The 18,936-nt window shown below is 37.4% G+C and overlaps 2 protein-coding genes across 3 annotated transcripts; one reads left to right on the forward strand and one right to left on the reverse strand.

Annotated features, from left to right (window-relative positions):
• Window position 1: 1 nt before the first annotated feature.
• Window positions 2-2,041, forward strand: LOC118435604. The gene is made up of 2 exons (XM_035851899.1): window positions 2-693; window positions 1,176-2,041. Exons 1-2 carry the CDS (start codon window positions 129-131, stop codon window positions 2,039-2,041), a joined length of 1,431 nt encoding a protein of 476 aa, XP_035707792.1. The 5' UTR covers window positions 2-128.
• Window positions 2,042-2,626: 585 nt separating this feature from the next.
• On the reverse strand, window positions 2,627-4,031 carry LOC110850222. Of its 2 annotated transcripts, none has more exons than XM_035852526.1 (4): window positions 3,783-4,031; window positions 3,585-3,689; window positions 3,321-3,510; window positions 2,627-3,086 (listed from the first exon to the last, which is right to left on the reverse strand). In XM_035852526.1, the coding sequence occupies exons 1-4, from the start codon at window positions 3,840-3,842 to the stop codon at window positions 2,788-2,790; spliced, it is 654 nt and encodes a 217-aa protein (XP_035708419.1). In that variant the 5' UTR covers window positions 3,843-4,031; the 3' UTR covers window positions 2,627-2,787. The 2 variants fall into 2 exon arrangements, with proteins under 2 accessions (XP_035708419.1, XP_021953381.1); XM_022097689.2 differs by having other exon boundaries at window positions 2,627-3,089; window positions 3,783-3,969.
• Between the last annotated feature and the right edge of the window lie 14,905 nt (window positions 4,032-18,936).

Here is an 18,936-nt window from a genome sequence, read left to right on the forward strand (position 1 = left end):
ATGTCACATTTCCGATCAGATACCTATTTATTTGTCATTTTTCCTCAATAATATTTGCTTCTGTCAGAAGAAATGATTTATTCGGATTTTATCTTCCGATGATAAAAATGTAAATAATTTATGTTCGTATGTATGTACATATGTACATAAATGTATATGTTAAGAAAAACAGGAGAATGGTCATCCTGGCATGCATCATAAATTGCATAATAATAGTAGTACAAAGTCTTAGTGAGTGGTCAGCGTCTCACCGGATACATTTTGTCGAAATGTGGGAAAAAATGGAGAAACCTCATGAAAGAATTGCCCTCACATATTCCAGTATTTTCGTCCCATTCTACAAACTTCTAAAATATCTTGGCGTTTTTCCGTACTCCTTCGAATTTCACGCTGTCCCGGAAAACCACGCCGGACGACGCCCACTCAGTAGAGTAATTTACGCTCGTACCGAGATTTGGGCGATTTTACATAAAATTGTGATTATTTTCTACACGACTAATTCAATCTATCAAGTATTTCAATTGATTTGGAACCTGATATTTCCAAGTAGCGATTCGAGCGCGCTTTTAATCCTGGCCACGTGGTCGCTAGCGTCTGTTTTGGGGTTAATGGTGGCCCTCAAATATTGGAAAGATGGCGATTCCATTGTCAAATGGATGACGGATATGAATACTTTGGAGTCAGATATTTATGGTAATACAGAAATGCACACGATTAGTTATTGAAAACTTGAATTTTTTTACGGTTTTCACATAAGACTAGATGACATGACTTATCACCGAAATTGTCAAAATCGCATTTTAACTCACTCCTCGTCTCTGGGAATTTATTTAAAAATTCTGTACGACAAATTTGTAGTCAGTAAGTTAATTAATACAATGGCTCTGCGTTTTCTAATTAAGGTGAACCCGTTTCGACGAGTTCCAATTTTTCTGAAGGCATTGAAGCTTGAAATCTTCAGAAACTGTCCAAATCTGGAGTATGAATTTCTAAAAAAGTTACGATTTGCCCTACAAATTTTGTCGTTCAGAATTTAAAAATAAATTCACAGAGCCGAGAAATGATTAAAAATGTTATGATTCTGGCGATGGGTCATCGAGTCTCATGTTAATGATTGACAAATACTTATCCTCGTAATAATATAATAATTGTCCTCTTATTTTTCCCTTTCCCAGAAAACTACAAATCTAAGGGCCCCACCGTTTCCACCATCATTCAAGGACACCACGCCGAATATCGCCGCGGAATAGTTAGCCTCATCTCTTTCGTCATAATCGGCAGCTCGGCCATCGCCATGCGACACTTTGGCGATCCCAACTCCCCAATTTTCATTTACAGCGTGCTCCCCCCACATTGGGCCTTGTTCGGCTTTTCTGTCGCCTTCCACGCCCTCGTGGTCGCGGTCGAGCTCGGCTTCGTGATCCAATTCGTCATGGGCATCCTCGACTTTTGCCGCGTTGTCGAATCCTGCCTGACCATTATTTCTTATCGGCACGATAACAACGAGGAAGAAAAGGACGCCATTTCATCGTTTTCCATCCTCCTCGAAATGGACGAGGCTGCCCAGTACTACAAAAAATTGGGAAAATTGATCCACGACACGAACCAGCTGTTCGGCTGGATGGTGGCCACCCAGCTGGGCGGGTATTCCGCGATGGGGTGCCTGGTCGCATTTCTGCCGATTTACTACTGGAAGGCGTCGACCACGTTGACCTTATCGGGCTACATTTTGCTCCTGGTTTTCATGGTGTTTCTGTTTTGCAGAGTGTTTCCCAACGTGGGCGGGTTGTTTGACGCGTCGAAGGAGTTTCAGCTGGGCTGGCTGCGTGGCGTGGGGTACAGAAGGGACGCCTTACGCGTGGTGGGGGGTGAGGAGGGGAAGTATTTTAAATTGGTGAGGTTAAGGTTGGACACGTGCGTACCGTTTGGGATCCGGTGTGGGCGGTTCTTCTATATCAGGACGTCCACGATGTTAACGTTTTTCTCGGCGATGTCCACTTATCTCATTATCATGTTGCAGTTTGGAAATAAATTTTATTAGGGAGATTTATGTAACTTATCCTCGGGCAGAGGTGCATTAGCTGATTAATTGAGAGGTTAATGTTAGGTTTATCCCCCAAGGAAACTGTAATTTTCCCCGACCAAACCAATAATTTCTCAAATAATGAAATGTCCAATGGGCTTAATTTTTTTTATCTAACCAAATCAGCAACTTTACAGCTAAAAAATAAAATCAACGTCTCCAAGAGCTCGCTAAAAATAAAATTCTGTTCCGATCTTGATAATTCTTGCACTATTGTTAGTCCAAGATATGTAGTACTGTTTTACATTGTAGAATGTTGTAGGAAGTGGGATTATTGAAAAGATCTCAATTTCCTGAGAGCGTTAAAATAAATTGTGTTAGAATAAAACCCAAGCGTGGTCGAAAAAAGTTTGAAAAGCAAGAAACACAAAAACTTCATTATTTATTTTAAATCTAATTATTTCGTAACAAATACATTGCTTGGACCTTTATGATTGGGAGAACTATTAATTCTGAATAACAAACAATTTCGTTATATTGTTGAATTGGCATCCGTTAATTTTCTCATGCATATAAATAATCAAATAATTAAGAACAAATATATTTTCGAGTTAAGAAAATTTTAATGGCACGAAGAATGTCGAAATTCATGTAAAAATAGAATAAAAGTGAACACAATTATGCAGTCGGTTCAAGTCACAAAGTGATAAATTCATATATTTCAAATTCTCACGTCAATTAATTAGTCCAACTAATGAGCAATATTACCCAATCGGGCTAACGTCGACACTACCACCATCACCATTTTCGAAGCTGAGTTTTCGAGCCACGTTGAGCCGTTGCTTTTTTTCAAGACGACGACGACGAGCTGCCGCCCGCAGGCTGCTGTCTCCAAGGAAGATTTCTGGCGAAAGTTGCATCGTCTTTCGTACTTCCAAGGAGCCACCACTTGGCGGCGGAGTACTTGGGGCCGATGGCGGCGGTGTAGTTGACCTTTTGCCGGAGGAGCTCGAGCTGGTAAGTTGGTGGTAAACCGTCCCAGCCGGGGGAGAACTTTCCGGTCCTTCTAAATTCACGGGAACATATTTATTAATTCATACATTCGACAAAATAAGGATGAATTCACGTCACTCTTCGAAAGTTCGTAAACACGCAAACTTACGAACCAAAAACATGTTTCTTACTTCGTAAGGTTTTGAAAGTTCTTAAACATAAATTGCCTTCGACATGTTCGTAAGTTTACGTGGTTACGGACTTACGAAAGGTGACAAGAATTGTCTCAATAGAATTTACGTACCATGATCAGTCAGGTGATGCAGGGTCTCCTCATGCATCAATTCCAGGGCGGCTGCCACGTCCGTCGAGATCTTGCGGGATGATTTTTTCACCTTCGATGATCGAGGGGGCCAATCTACCTCCGGTGAGAGATCATCAATGTCGTCTTGTTCGTCGTCATCCGTCGTCCCGCCTTCGTAGTAGACGTCCGCCTGAATGAAGTAAATTAATAATTAATTACTTCATCCTCCGACATATGAAAAATAGTGTGCAATCAATATTTGACCTGGTTATTCCGCGATGACCTTGGTGTCCTTTCGAGACGCTTCGTCTCTCCAGAGATTGGAGAAACATTAGGCGACTCAGGCTCGTCGTTTTCCTTGCCGGAATACTAAACAAAATAATAGAGGAAATTATGAAATAATTTATTTAATTATGCAAATGAGACGAGAGAAAAATGAGTGACAAATTATTCTTGGCTTACGCGACTCAACCTGTCCCGGCGAGGTCCAGTGGTCACTTCCACCATGATGTCGTCACTCATGATTGATATTGATAAGATGGAACGAGGAAGTTAAAAAAAACAGCGGATTTGGCGGAGATGAGATGATGAGTGTGAAGTGGTGGATTTATTTTGCCTCGCCGCTGAGGCTGGGGCAGGCTTTAGTCTCCCTTTACCCCCGTAACGATAATGATAAAAAATGAGCATTTTTTTATTAATTCTCAATTAACGGGAGGAGGCGGATAATTTATAGCTAAATAATGACTGAGTTTCAACTATGATTAACATAATTATAATTTATAAAAGATATTTATAAACGGGTTAGGGACCAACAAAATAAAATGAAATTATTATCTAGCTCGTCTTTAATTATCGTTAGAGTTGCATGAATTTAGACAAAGCCAAATAATCTTCAGCCTTGAAAGATCACATATTTCCTTTGGGACCGTTATGCATTTTTTAGATTGTGAATTTAATTGACTAATGAACCACCAAATACCGATGTTCTTCAATTCGGCTTCAATTTTATAATTTAACTTGTTTAGAGGCCTATTGGTTAGTATAATTATCGCGATATTTCCTGTAATTCTTCTTGACAATTATAGTAAATACATCTAGGTACTAATTGGACAAGGTTGCCCTTTCTCGTATAACGGTGCAGCATATATTCAACATTTATGGAAATTGAGTTGCAAATTTAATAAAATTGCATGTGGTACGATTAACAAAACCGTATGGAAATCAAATACACTTATATTTACTTGATCTGAATTTACAACTACTCAATTATCTGTTACGAGTAAATTTCTGCATTTGATCATGCATGAATTTTAAATGCGTGCATTACTATTTCGGTAGTAAATACAGCAAGTTATAATAGTCTAGCGGACAAATTATTCGTTTCGTTAGTCAATTACATAACCCACAAGGTTTTGTATAATTTAAAAAAAAACAGAATTTAAGTGTTGTCTGAGGATTAAGTATATACATACGCTACGCCCTAAAAAATCAAACGTGAATACATAGGTGGTAATAAACATGCTTGCTCTTGGTCACCGAGGTGGGTGACCAAGCGGTGATTCTGCTGTAACCGAGTGGTGACATTTATCACCATTCGGTAAAGCCACACGTATACTCACTACTCACCGGTCGATAGTAATCCGGTTGTCAAATTTCTTAGAGGGTAAATATACGACATATTCTGACATGTAGATATTTATATGCAACCTTTAACTCTATTAAATTGAGGAGCTAGTACTCAAATTAATAGTCAAATTACGAGTACTCATAAAAATAAACTATTTACTTTCGTATAAAATGTGAAATTTCTGCGCAGGAAAATATATTTTCAAACGAGTACAATCTTGCCAACCCTAGCGATTTTACGCGAAGCTGTCCAGTTTACAAAAAAAACACGCAAAATGTATACCGAATACCTTCCCAAAATTTTGCACCATTCTTTCCTTATAGCAGGATCCATTGGTGCGACAAGTCTACATTTCAACGAGAAGACGAAAATGTTTTATATAACGAAAAAATCCCGGAAAATGTCGAAATTCACGCTAATTTTCTTAATGGGGTCTACTTTATTTGCCATTTTAAGAACGTTAGAGATTTTATTTTGCAAGGGCGGTTTTTCAAATGAAGATTTTGACATTTGCTACGCAATATCGTTTGCAATGGTGCTGGTGAATTCTGTGGCGTTGGTGGATCACTGGAAGCAAGATGATCTTTGTCACATGTTCAATCAACTTTTGGCCTATGGACTGAAATTTAGACGTAGGTCGATTAATTGATTAATACATATTTAAATAATTATCAGGGTATTTTATCCAGGTAAATGGATGACTAAATCGTACAACCCAAACACAATGAACTGTCTACAGGGCAAGATGTTGGATACGTGGATACTCGTATTTTGGATTATGTCAGCATTTCCACTCTTTCTGGGTGTCCCATTCTACTTTGCAAATACAAATTTGCCAATTTTCCCTCCCTCAATGCTACCTAGTGCAAATGTAGGTGAAATGTGGGACTTTAATCTTAAGCAAAACCACTGGATCAGCATTGCATTAAGCTCCATCTTTATGTTTATTACGTTATCAATTGGGCAGATATTACTTTCCAACACAACCTATGCCTTTCTATATGCATGTAAGTTAACAAGCTAACGCATAATAATAAGTTTAACAGTGTGTAAGTTAACTTCAAATTAACGTCGGACTTGACAACTCATCGTCAAAATCAGCACATTATTAATCAGATTGGGGCGAAAGTTTCGCCCCAGTCATTTCGCAATGGCGTTTCGTCAATAGCAGAACTTCTTGTCTTTGGCTTGGCTGGTTAGCTTGGCTTCAGTTTCGATAGCGTAACATTTGCTAAATATTCTCTAAATATTAAAATTTTGCTTGCAGTTTCAGTCGTTTCCTTAATTAAATTCGAATTTCAAGTACCTTCTGGAAATCAGGGGAAGAAATCCAACACATACAATTTACTTCGAACGGTGAAGTACCTCCCACACGAGTATGCGTGCGTGCAGTTGTTGCATCAACGGGTTAATGACAGCTTCGGAAATCTTATGGGGATTTTGCATGGTGAATTTCTCAACTTCATTATTTCTTGTTATGTCATCTTGGCGCTAAATTGGAACTTGATGGATATTTACGCTAAGGTATATTTATGCGTTGATAAATAAACGTATGTACGAATATCATAAATACATCGTTGATCTGTTTAGAATTAAATTCATAGTTTGTAAACTTTTGCGAGTAGCGAAACGGTACTGCTCCGATTCAACTTCAATAATGCCAGTATGTAATGATGCTGAAATTTATGTAAGATTTCAGCGTTAGCGGAACATTCGTTTAACCGGAAAATTATGAAACTATAGAATCTTCTCACATTAGAAGAATCTCAACCATGTGGTTGAGATTGATCGCATTAAAACTGGGACGTTTGGTGACCAAAATGTCGTACAATACAAAGTACTATGAAATTAATTGCGATTAAGCTATTATATTTAACCCTTTACTTTTATCTTTATCCTCACGAAAAAATATTTAGATACATATTTTTACACATTGATACATGTCTATTTATTATTTACTCAGATGCAACTTCTCGTCCCGTCAATTACATCTCAACTCTGCTGGAGTATAGGGTTGAAAATTGCTGGTTCTTTTTACAAAAGCCTAAACGCTATGCTAAAATCGTGGCGAAATTTGCACCATAAGTCACCAGAAGAAATGAAATACTTTAAAAAGTACGCGAAAACTTGCCAACCCTTAACTTTTGGGGCACCAGGAGTCTTCACTATTAAGCGATTAACGGTCCTAACCTTTTCAATGAACGTATTTAAAGGGACATTCAAGGCGGTGCTTGCCCTTCGAAGGGCGAAATGAATGCATGCAACATTTTGTTCGTACTAATTTCTTGGGATGTCAAATGCAAATTATGTGTTTAATTTCTTTTATCTATGGATTGTAAATTTGTACTTGTGCTCCTGTGTTTAATGCTAAAAGTTGTACTTGCACAAAAAATAAAAAAACAATTTTTGAGACAAATAAAATTTTTTGTTAGTCTCGATCTCTGCCTTGATGTGAGAATTCACGAACATGGCTATTCTCTATTCCAAATAGGAAGACAGATGGCTACACAATTTTTGTGAAGCACAAAGGTTTTTTCCAAGTGGGGTCAATTTGTACAATATGAGTACGTATTTTGAGGTGCAAATGGATATTTTAAAAGCGTTGGACATGTTTTTGTGCTGCAAAAAATTGTACAGCCAGCTGCCTTGTTATTTCGGGAGGATAATACATTGGTTTTTAATGCATGAAGTTACATAAGTGTATGTTCACAAATGATAAAGCTCGTCGTTCAGAAATGAATTAGCACTAATGCATTAGTGCTATTTCATTGTGAACATTACGATGTTCACGAGAATAAAATTTCCACGTTTTAAAATGGCGTTAAAGACGTCATTTAAAGATAGGTAAAAGATGATTTCGTTCCGTGTGTGTGGCGTTTTTTTATTAGGCTTGTCATGTGTTTTCATATTGTTAAGGTGAAGGTGAATTTTAAAATTTAATTTTAAAATTCATGGGGTAATTTCATTCGAATGAAGAATTTAAGCATCTATTGTTAAGAGTGGGGCGGACTTGAAAATTGCAGTCTGTAACTGAACACCTAGTTAAAAAGATCGTCCTAAGGTAATATGGAATGAATTTGGACGAAATAATTTTCAGCTCTGAAAGATCTCATACATATATGTATATATTTCGTTTGTTACCGTTATGTATTTTTTCGACGTGTGACCTCTTGGATACCAATTACACATATTTGTGTAACGAGTTTTTATCGCTTGACAACCAGAAACAACTATTTTTCCAAATGTTAAGTACTTTGCCTACCATGTTACTTTACACACGTTTGTGTAGCAAGATTATTTCTCGTACGTACCAAAGTATTTTTGAAAATTTTACGTTGTCCGGCATTTTACAACTCGATAAATTTTTTAAAATCCCCGATATACATACGTAACTACACACATTTGTGTAACTGGTGTTACGCAATGGAGAACGATCTCGTGCATGACATTGATAGCTAATCGAAATAATTTTGCTACACAAATATGCAAAATTGGTAGGCAAAGGAATATTTCGAAAAATGGGTTGGTAGTCAAGTAATAACAAACCATTACACAAATTTGTGTAATTTGGGTGGTACGTAACGGAATATTCCTGAGAATTAACTGGTAGCAATGAGGTTAATAAACTAATGAACTCATAAAGACAAATGTTCTTCAATTCAGCAAAATTTTATAATTTAACTGTTTTAAAAGGCCTATTATAAATAGTCAGTATAATTATCGCGATATTTCTCGTAATTCTTGACGATTATAGTGCAGCTATAAGTTGGAGCTTTCTGGTTTAACGGTGCAGCATATACATATGTATATACATATTTAAACATTTATTGGAATTGAGTTGCAAATACAAAAAATTGCATGTGAATTTACAGCTACTTAATTATTACGATTATGTATACATATTTCTGCATTTGGTCATGCATGAATTTTGCTGAGCAAATTGCTCCATTTGTGAGTCAATTAACTGACAAGGTTTAGTATACTTACCTAACTTTAAAAAACACACAGAACTTGATCCGTTGTTAAGGATTACATAAATATTTATACACACTACTAAAAAATCTTGTGACAAACGTGACTATATATGTACAACTATGTAATATGGTTCCGCTTGCTGATAGACTGTCACCAAGCTAGTGGTGGGTGTAGGGCTGCCGTTTTTATCCGACATTATCCTATCCGATCAGATAGGATAGGATGACGGATATCCGACACTTGTTATAACATGCAGGATAATTATCACATAATTATCACATACAGGATAATTATCCTACCCGAGCCTCGGATAGGATAATTAAGTGTCGGTTTAGTTTAGTTTAGTTTAGGTGTCCTTTATTAATGTGTCAATAAATATCGGTTAAATTAAACTGCATAATAGGAAATGCATAATCGGATAGTGTCGGATTATCCAATCGGATAGGAACGGCAACCCTAGGTGGGTGTTCCCAAGCGATGATTCTGCTGTAATATAGCGGTGACACACTTATCATCATCATCTCGTCAGGTCACATACATACATACTTATACTCACTGGTCGGCAATATCTGCAATCCGGTGGTCAAATTTTTTAGAGTAAATATGTACATATAGGAAGTATTATGACATGCGGATATGCCTGTGCAACCATTAACTTCATTAAATTTGGGAACTAATAGTCAAATTACCGATACTCATAAAAGTGAACTATCTATTTTTGCATAAAATGTGGAATTTCTGTGTAGGAAAATTTATTTTCAGAGTGACTTGCCAACCCCGGCGACTGTACGCGAAGTCATCCAGTTCCCCCAAAAAGACACAAAATGTATACCAAATTCCTTCCAAAAATTTTGCACTATTCTTTTCTTCTAGCAGGTTCCATTGGTGCGACAAGTCTGCATTTCAACGAGAAGACGAAAATGTTTTATATAACAAAGAAATCCCGGAAAATGTCGAAATTCACGCTATTTTTCTCTATGGGGGGAAATTTCTTTGTCATTTTAAGAACGTTGGAGATTTTATTTTACAAGGGCGGTCTTTTAAATAAAGATTTTCATATTTGCTACGCAATAACTTTTGCTGTGGTTCTGGTAAATTCTATGGCGCTGGTGGATTACTTGGTACAAGATGAAATTTGTCACGTGTTCAATCTACTTATCGGATTTGGACTGAAGTTTAGACGTACGTAGGTCGATTACTTGATTAATGTTTGGTTGCCCATAATTACGTATGTATTAAGGGATGAGGCCCCGTTTGTCCGACCGTACTTCCGTTGGTCCGGCACATCTACACGTCTCAATTTTAATAGATTTTTAACTCTAAATAAACGATACGCATTTTGACGTGTGATTTTGATTTCACTCCATGATTACATGCGTTTACAACGATTTACTAATCGATATATCTTATCCAGGCATTTGGATGACTAAAGCGTACAATCCAAACAGATTGGACTGTTTACAAGGGAAATTGCTGGACACGTGGATACTCGTATTTTGGATTATGTCAGCATTTCCTCTCTTTCTGGGTGTCCCATTCTACTTTGCAAATACAAATTTGCCAGTTTTCCCTCCTTCAATGCTACCTAGTGCGAATGTGGGGGAAATGTGGGAATTTAACCTGAAGCACAACCACTGGATTGACATTGCATTTAGCTCCGTTGTAATGTTTACCATGCTATCAATTGGGCAGATATTACTCTCCAAGACAGCTCAAGCGTTTCTCTATGCATGTAAGTTAAAGAGAAAGCATATCAAATTTTACCAGATTAGTTGGTGTTCACGCAGCTAGCACACAACACAGATATGTACAATTATCTATATAGATCCACGAACCATTGAAAATCGTCTCAGCATGGAGAACGATTTTGGTATAATTCGGGTTGTTAACGCATATGGACCTAGAACAACCAGGAGCAGGATTTAGCTTCACTCAAAAGTTTTGCCACGTTTTTAGCATTGGAAAGATTTGAGTCTAAACTCCGTTTCCCTTTACTTGTTGTTACCGCCACACGAAAATAACATGGGATTCTCATGTTCATTGCTTGTGGCGGTAACACCAAGTAAGGTGAAACGGAGTTTAGTAGCCTATCTTATTCCGTGGACTTGAGGCCGGGGATCGATATATATAAGGTACATATCTGATTCAGCAGAACTTCACGTTTTTGGTTTGGCTTGGCTTCAGTTGTGATAGGGAAACATCTTCTGAGTCACTTCTACTAGTGAATATTAAAATCTTGCTTTCAGTTTCAGTCGTTCCCTTAATTAAATTCGAATTTCAAATGCCGTCTGGAAATCAGAGGAAGAAATCCAACACATACAATTTACTTCGAACGGTGAAGTACCTCCCGCACGAGTATACATGCGTTCAGTTGCTGCATCGGCGGATTAATGGAGCCTCCGCGAACCTTCAGGTGTTTATGTATTGGGAATTCCTCAACTTCGTTGTTTCCTGTTATGTCCTCCTGGCATTAAATTGGAGCTCAATGGATATTTACGCCAAGGTATTTTTATGTTTTGAGCGTGCCCAGGTCGTATATAGGTAAATCGATCTGTTACCAGTTCGGTATTAAACTCGTAGTTAATAAAGTTTTAGTAGTGGAAAGTTCATAAATTATGTAACTCTGGGCCTCCAATGATATCGCCCATTCCATTTATGTACAATCGGGTCTGACTGGTATGCAAATATTGAAAGGTGTATTCTCAACTTTTTTGGATTAAATAAATCATGCTAAACAAAGAACTAAAAAACACGTGAAGAGTGGAAGGGGGTGCTGATCCGATTGTAAAATATCCCAGATACATACAACATACAAATCACACATTTGTAAAGAAACATGTGCATTCGTGGATAGTTTACACGAATCTTGTACAAGTTTTCAGTATTTGTACGCTAATGACCACATAAATTGCAACAGTTAACCACAGTTTTCTTTTATCCACCACTGATCACAATAAAACTGCGTCGTTTCGTTAGCCGAATGCACATTGTTCAAAGAGGCCAATTTAGCGGAAATAATTCCCCAAGCACTTTTCTCTTAATATTTTTGCATTTTACGAGCTCTGGGGGGTCAAAGACGTGCCCATAAAAAATTAGACGAGCCACACCCACTTTGGGTGTGGTTTTTTCCTAGTGGGTTTACGGTCAATCGCCCAGTCCAAAATTGTGTGCTGAGCGATTCTGCACCTTGTAAAAAAATTTCATCAAAATCGGTCCATAAACAAAAAAGTTATTACAGGTCAAAGTTTGGCGAAAGGCAAAACACCCCTACTTTAGGGGTGTGGTTCTCCGAATAGTGCAAACTTCAAACTCTGAAAATGGTTGTAAATGATGGTCCCCAGTGGTATGTAGATATTCTGAAAAAAGGAGTTCTGAAATTTGCACATTTCCATGATACATGGCCGGGAACATTGAAAAAATTAATGTTGAAATTGTCCAAAACAGGCAAACTCAACATGACGTAGAGTAGTACAAATTGATATCTAGCCTCAGCTAGGGCTAGGGCTAAGAAGTGCGTCGCAAGTGAAATTGACCCATGCCGTAAGGGAATGGCGTCGATTTGTCGAAATTTCGACATGATCCTATAAAGCTCAAATTTAAAACTAATACTCCCCCACCATTCAAAATAAATATTCTAGCACTTTTGGCAATGTCGACAGCCCATTTCGCCGATTTTGAAATTTAGACATTTTAGGGTCGATATTAGGCGAAATGGGCTTCAGAGTATGAAGTTTGCACTCTTCGGAGAACCACGCCCCTAAAGTAGGGGTGTTTTGCCTTTCGCCAAACTTTGACCTGTAATAACTTTTTTGTTTATGGACCGATTTTGATGAAATTTTTTTACAAGGTGCAGAATCGCTCAGCACACAATTTTGGACTGGGCGATTGACCGTAAACCCACTAGGAAAAAACCACACCCAAAGTGGGCGTGTCTCGTCTAATTTTTTATGGGCACATCTTTGATCCCCCAGAGCTCGGAAAATGCAAAAATATTAGAAGAAAAGTGCTTGGGGAATAATTTCCGCTAAATTGGCCTCTTTGAACACATTCGAATGTGGTCAAAGCAGTATCAAACTGGTTATGATACAGCATTCAGTGGTAGGGGCTGCGGAAGCCGGGGACATTAATATTTTAGGATGGAGGAGTGAGGGACTCACATATCATGGGAAGATGACGGGAACATAACGGCGGCCTCTGTCCCCACACTTCCGCGGCCACTGCCCGGTAGTAGTTACGACTTGAACTATTTCGTTTTACCCTAATTAAGAAATAATTTATATATTTTTCTATGTATGCATTGATATTTATCTCAGTTTCCACAATTATGCAGATTCAACTTCTCGTCCCGTCAATTACGTCTCAACTCTGCTGGAGTATGTGGTTGAAAATCGCTGGTTCTTTCTACAAAAGCCTAAGCACCATGCTAACATCTTGGCGAAATTTGCACTATAAGTCACCAAAAGAAATGAAATACTTTAAGAAGTACGCGAAAACTTGTCAACCCTTAACTTTTGGGGCACCAGGAGTCTTCACTATTAAGCGACTAACGGTCCTAACCTTTTCAATGAACGTATTTAAAGGAACATTCAAGGCGGTGCTTGCCCTTCGAAGGGCGAAATGAGTGTATACAATATTTTATTCGTAATAATTTATTGAAGATGTAATGCTAATTAAATATGTGTTTAATTTCTTTTGATTGTAAATATGTCTTGTTTTGTTTCTCTGATTCATTTTAGAAGTTGTACTTAAATATCTACAAACAAACAAAAAATTATTATTGATCTCGGTATTCTCGGTCCATGTCTTGATGTGAGATTATCACTAAAACATCTATAAATACGTGAAGTCTAATTGTCTCAAATGGAGTTGTATATATATTTCTGTATTCATACATTACATATATGTATGCAAACATACGACATACATTTACATATATGTAATTCTTATTAAAATTGGCAAATTGGCAAATATACTATTATATGTATTTGTCAATCCTAAGAAAACACACGTATAGAAGAAATATTTTGTAGCAAACATTTGACTTGTCATCATCGAGACGGTTCTGTCGGGTTTAACATGTATTTAGATACTTATTTGCTAGCCCAACTACAAGATTAATTATTAAAAACGGTTTAAATATGCGGGTTCCTAATTTCTCTCGAAGCACTAAATCATCGACCATTCGCTTCAGTTAATTTCCATGCTGTGTCTTCATTTTCCAAACATATTTGCTTTCTTACAATTTGTTTGCTTTATTTTCAATACATCAAATTATTCATGAAAATTTGCTAATTTCCGTATCAAAAAAACTATGTATATACGTAGCCATTTATCAATACAGTTATGTAACTGCACTGCTAAAAATCTGGTATAGTCAGGTATCGGTTTCTAATAAGTATTACAAATTTTACCGTTTGGTATTAAAATTATACCGGTCTGTAAAAATTCGCTACCCATACATATGGTAAAACTTTAATTCTTAGCTATTTATCACTACACGGTATTACTTGCCAATACCAAAGTTCATCCATGAATTAACCTTGGTAATATTTTAATACACGATTTCTAAGAGTGTACATATTAATTTGCGAGCATATTATAGTTTATTTTTATCTTAAATTTTGCGATATGTTCGTTGCTCATTTCACTTTGAACATCCTTCGGAACTAAAAGTGTTCACAATTCTTCGGAAATTTAGACCCTAAAATGTCCACAGATCTACTTTGGCAAGGTTTTTCCTTTTACGGGCACTTTTTCCCATTCGGAAAAACATTCCCAGTCGGAGTACTTCCCAAGAAGAGGGTCATGTATTGCATTATGGGAAGAAAAGTGTGGATTTCTGCCGCTACGGTGTTCACTGGTTTTGTCACCGGCGTCATAGGACCAGGTTATCTTTTTCTTTTTCGGAACTTCCCATGGCCCGAGGACAACCGTTCCGTGACTCTGCTGGTCCTTATGTTTGGAGGGATTTGTGAAACTGTTTCAGCCCTTTTGTATCTTTTCATATGGTTGAACCCCTCGGCCACAGTGAAAGGGTTCAACAATATCGTGAGGATTGAGGAATTGATGAAAGCGGGTAATTCGCATGTCAAAATAATTGTTCCACATGAGACAAATGATTTATATGAGCAATCGCTAGCTGATTATTGAGGATATTCGCAATTCTCTTGGTATCCTTAGTATCTAAAATATTTAGTTTACGAAGAAAGAATCTTCGTAAAAATGGTAACCTTAGTAACGCGATTTTCGAATCACATGATCTTACGACACTTACAAAATTTCGTAACCGTCGTGACTTATTTTACGATACGAATAATACGAAGGATACGAAGGGATTGTGTATCATCCATCATTATTTTTTAATTAAAAATAATCACTTGTACGTCGTCTCGAGTAATTTTGTCTTAACGAATGAAATATGTTCCAACTTTTAGAAATTACGAGACCTCCGAAAAACGGTGCTGATCCGCTTGGTCACATCGTCAGCAAATTTGTCCTCTTCATGTCCGGGTTTTATTACATTGCTTCCTTATTTCTCGTCCTAAACAATTTTGACTCCTCGTACTTCGTCCTTCGAGAAATTGCTCGTTCTCAAAATTTCCAAATTTCTGGTCAATTATCCATTTTAATGTCCTTGCTCTCCTACATTCTAAGATTTATTGTCGTAGCATCGTGCACGTTCGAATTTTCCCGCATCGTCTGCCTCCTAGTGACGATCTTTGCCATCCAGCTCGAAGTAGTTTCCAGCGGGCTGGATCAATTTCACGGAATGAGGGGCAAGCTGACATCAAGCCGGGGTAACGTGAAACTTCGATCGCTCTACGTTGGTTTAGGGATTGGAATAGGATTTACGTCGCGAGTTCAAGGACCAACCACCGCGACGCTGATGGCGCTTGCGCATATGCTTGCGGCCGTCTGTACGATAGCAATGATTCGAATGTGGGACATAATTCCGATGCCGTTGTACCTCATTTTTCCCACGATAGCAATTTGCGTACCGACTTTCGTGCTTACACTTTTGCCGAGAGCGTGCAATTGTTACGAGACGAGTGCGAAATTGCTCCGAACTTGGAGGGATGTCACCGCCTGGGACGATGGGGTCAAGCGCGGTCAATTTGGTGGGAGAGGAACGTTTGGATCTAGGGAGCGTGTAAGGACGACAGCGGCGCTACGACCGTATAAACTCTATGCGAGTGTGGCCGGGGTGACGTTGTACGTATTGAAGAAATCGACGAAAACGACGTTTTTGTATTCTTGTATGGATACTACGGTGAATGGATTGGTATCGTTTAAATAAGGGTAAAAGATGATTTCGTTCTTCTTGGGGTTTCTTTTACGAAGCTTTGGGTGAAAAACACCCATTCAGCCGATTGTATATACCAGTACATGAATATATATAACTGTTCTGAAAAAACAATGTTTACATTTTTTGGGAGTCTAAGGGATTGATTAATATTTTTTATTACTGGTAGAATACATAATCAGTGACGCAATTTTGAGTGGTTTCACCTACTCTGAAATTATAAACATATGTATGTACATAGAAATTTGTAAATCATTAAAAGTTTAGGGATGCATATATGTATAGGGAACAGAGTAAATTAAATTTCACATTGTTCTGAATAAATCCAAAATTAATGGTAACATTGGTAAAACAGCGCTCATACTTCCTACTGTAGTCTATAGGCGATCATATTTATCTGTATTATCGTGCGTATCATATGTATTCACTAAATGAAATGTGTACATACGTACATAAATATGTAAATACATACTACGTACATACAACATATGTAGGTAGATGAAAATGATATTTCAATGGTACAACTTTTTTGGAAATTGGAATGATATACTCGCACGAGTAAGTACAGATATGTAAATACATACATGAGTACAAATGTATATGTATAAATACGTGTGTAATTTACTAACAAAATTCGTAACATATGTACAGAATTATTAACTAGCATAATAATACAAATGAACAAATTAATTTTCTCAAATAAACTGTACCATTTCATTAAACGGTACACTTATCTCCTCTATCTACTTCCTTCCAAATGCCAACATCGCTTTGAACGTCCCTTTAACCACGGATCTCGTAAACTTGAGGACTGTAACTCGATTAATTGTAAACACCCCACGCGCCCCAAAGGTCAAAGGTTGGCACGTTTTAGCATATTTCATAAAACATTTCTTCTCATGTTTTGAAATAGATTTGACATTCTTCCACGAGTTGAGTGTAGTCTTTGACATTTTATAAAATCGTCCAACCACTTCCAACCAGACCGTCCACCAGAATTCGAATACGAAGGACCATAAGAACATTTGCATCTGAAAGTGGGACACGTTTTATGAACAATTGACACAATTTGGTAACAAAATGAACTAAATTTCTACGGAATTTCTAAAGAATATTTGGATTTCTCACCTTTGCGTAAATGTCCAAAGAGTTCCAACTCGTCAAAAGTATGACATTACAGGAAAGAATGAAGTGCAGACATTCACTATGCATGACCAACATGAGATATTTTACACATCCGTTGGCCCGCAGGTGAAGTAGTTGGACACTGTTGTACTCCCTCGGAAGATGTCGCACCGTCCGAAGTAAATTACAAGTATTGGAGGATTGCTTCTTGCTTTCGCGTGGTGTCCGAAACTCGGTGTGAAGTAGTGTAAGGACGGAAACTGGGGGATAATTTTTTGAAATCATGAATTAGTTGGAATACGAAGGGTTAATGTATCAAAACTTAGTTCGTAACAAAATTATGGTCATTAATGCGTTCCTAACGATTTGAAACGCATAACAATGATTTATGCGAAGCCTAATTTTTTATGAAGTAATGCCAAATTTGAATTTAAAATACAAAATAAATAGTTTAATCTACAGAATTTCCATATCTTACACGTGTAGAAACATCCGCACACGATTAGAGCAAGAAATAGCTGTCCGACCCATATCGCTCCGTAGATTACAACGGGACAAAAGAGAATTTTGAACCAGTTATTCTGCTTCAAATTGAGTCCCCAAACTTCATGGTCACGGGGTCGAGGTAGAATTGAAAGTGGAAAAATTGGCAAGGAATCATTCGCAAAATAGAATACAATACTGATCAGAGTACACGTCGACATGATACACAACGTAATTATGAAATTATCCAGAAATCTGCCCGGAATACAGGAGAGTAAGTTGGCATTGTACGATTTAGTCATCCATTTATCTACATAAATGTATAAAAATAGTATTCATGGTTTAACTTGATACAGGATTCGATGACTCATCGCCAAAATCAGCACGTTTTTAACCATCTCACAAATTTCGGAATTTATTTATTTACAAATTTTGTACGAAAAATTTATACATATGGCGGCTTACTTGAAAATTGCAGTCCGTAACGGAACACCTGATTAAACACGAGACAAAGATCGTCCTGAGCCACATTGACGAATATGACAATGCTGTTAACCACCACCAATGAGTAAGAGATTACGTAACAGATGTGAAAATCCGGGTTCGAATTACCCCCCTTGGAAAACAGAATCTCCAGTGTTCTTAAAATCGTGAATAGATTAAAGTTAAAGGAACAAAAAAGTGTGAATGCTAAGAAATCCCGAGACGCTTGAGTTATGAAAAAGATATTCCTTTTGTAATTGAAAAGTATACTTGTTGCACCAATTTTTGATGCTGAGAGTAATGCGTAGTGCAAAATTTTGGGCAGATTTTTGGTATACATTTTGTAAATTTTAGTAAAGCAGCTGAACCAACTAGAGTATGTACTATTCCAAACTGGTTGGTTGGGTATGAATAAAAATATACACATTACTGGTTGAACTTGTCGGTTTGCAAATTTGTTGCAAAAATTGGCATGAAATTGAAGATTACGGTTGATTACTCCTGAATTAGCATTGTTTTCGAGGATTAACTTCGATAATAAAATCATTCAAATATTTCCGCTCCTTATAAATAAATAGATACATGTATCCGCAGTTTACTCCACCCATTTGTATTTCTTT

The sequence above is a fragment of the Folsomia candida genome, unplaced genomic scaffold (genome assembly GCF_002217175.1).
Source record: "Folsomia candida strain VU population unplaced genomic scaffold, ASM221717v1 Fcan01_Sc005, whole genome shotgun sequence".
NCBI classification, from domain to species: Eukaryota; Metazoa; Arthropoda; class Collembola; order Entomobryomorpha; family Isotomidae; genus Folsomia; species Folsomia candida.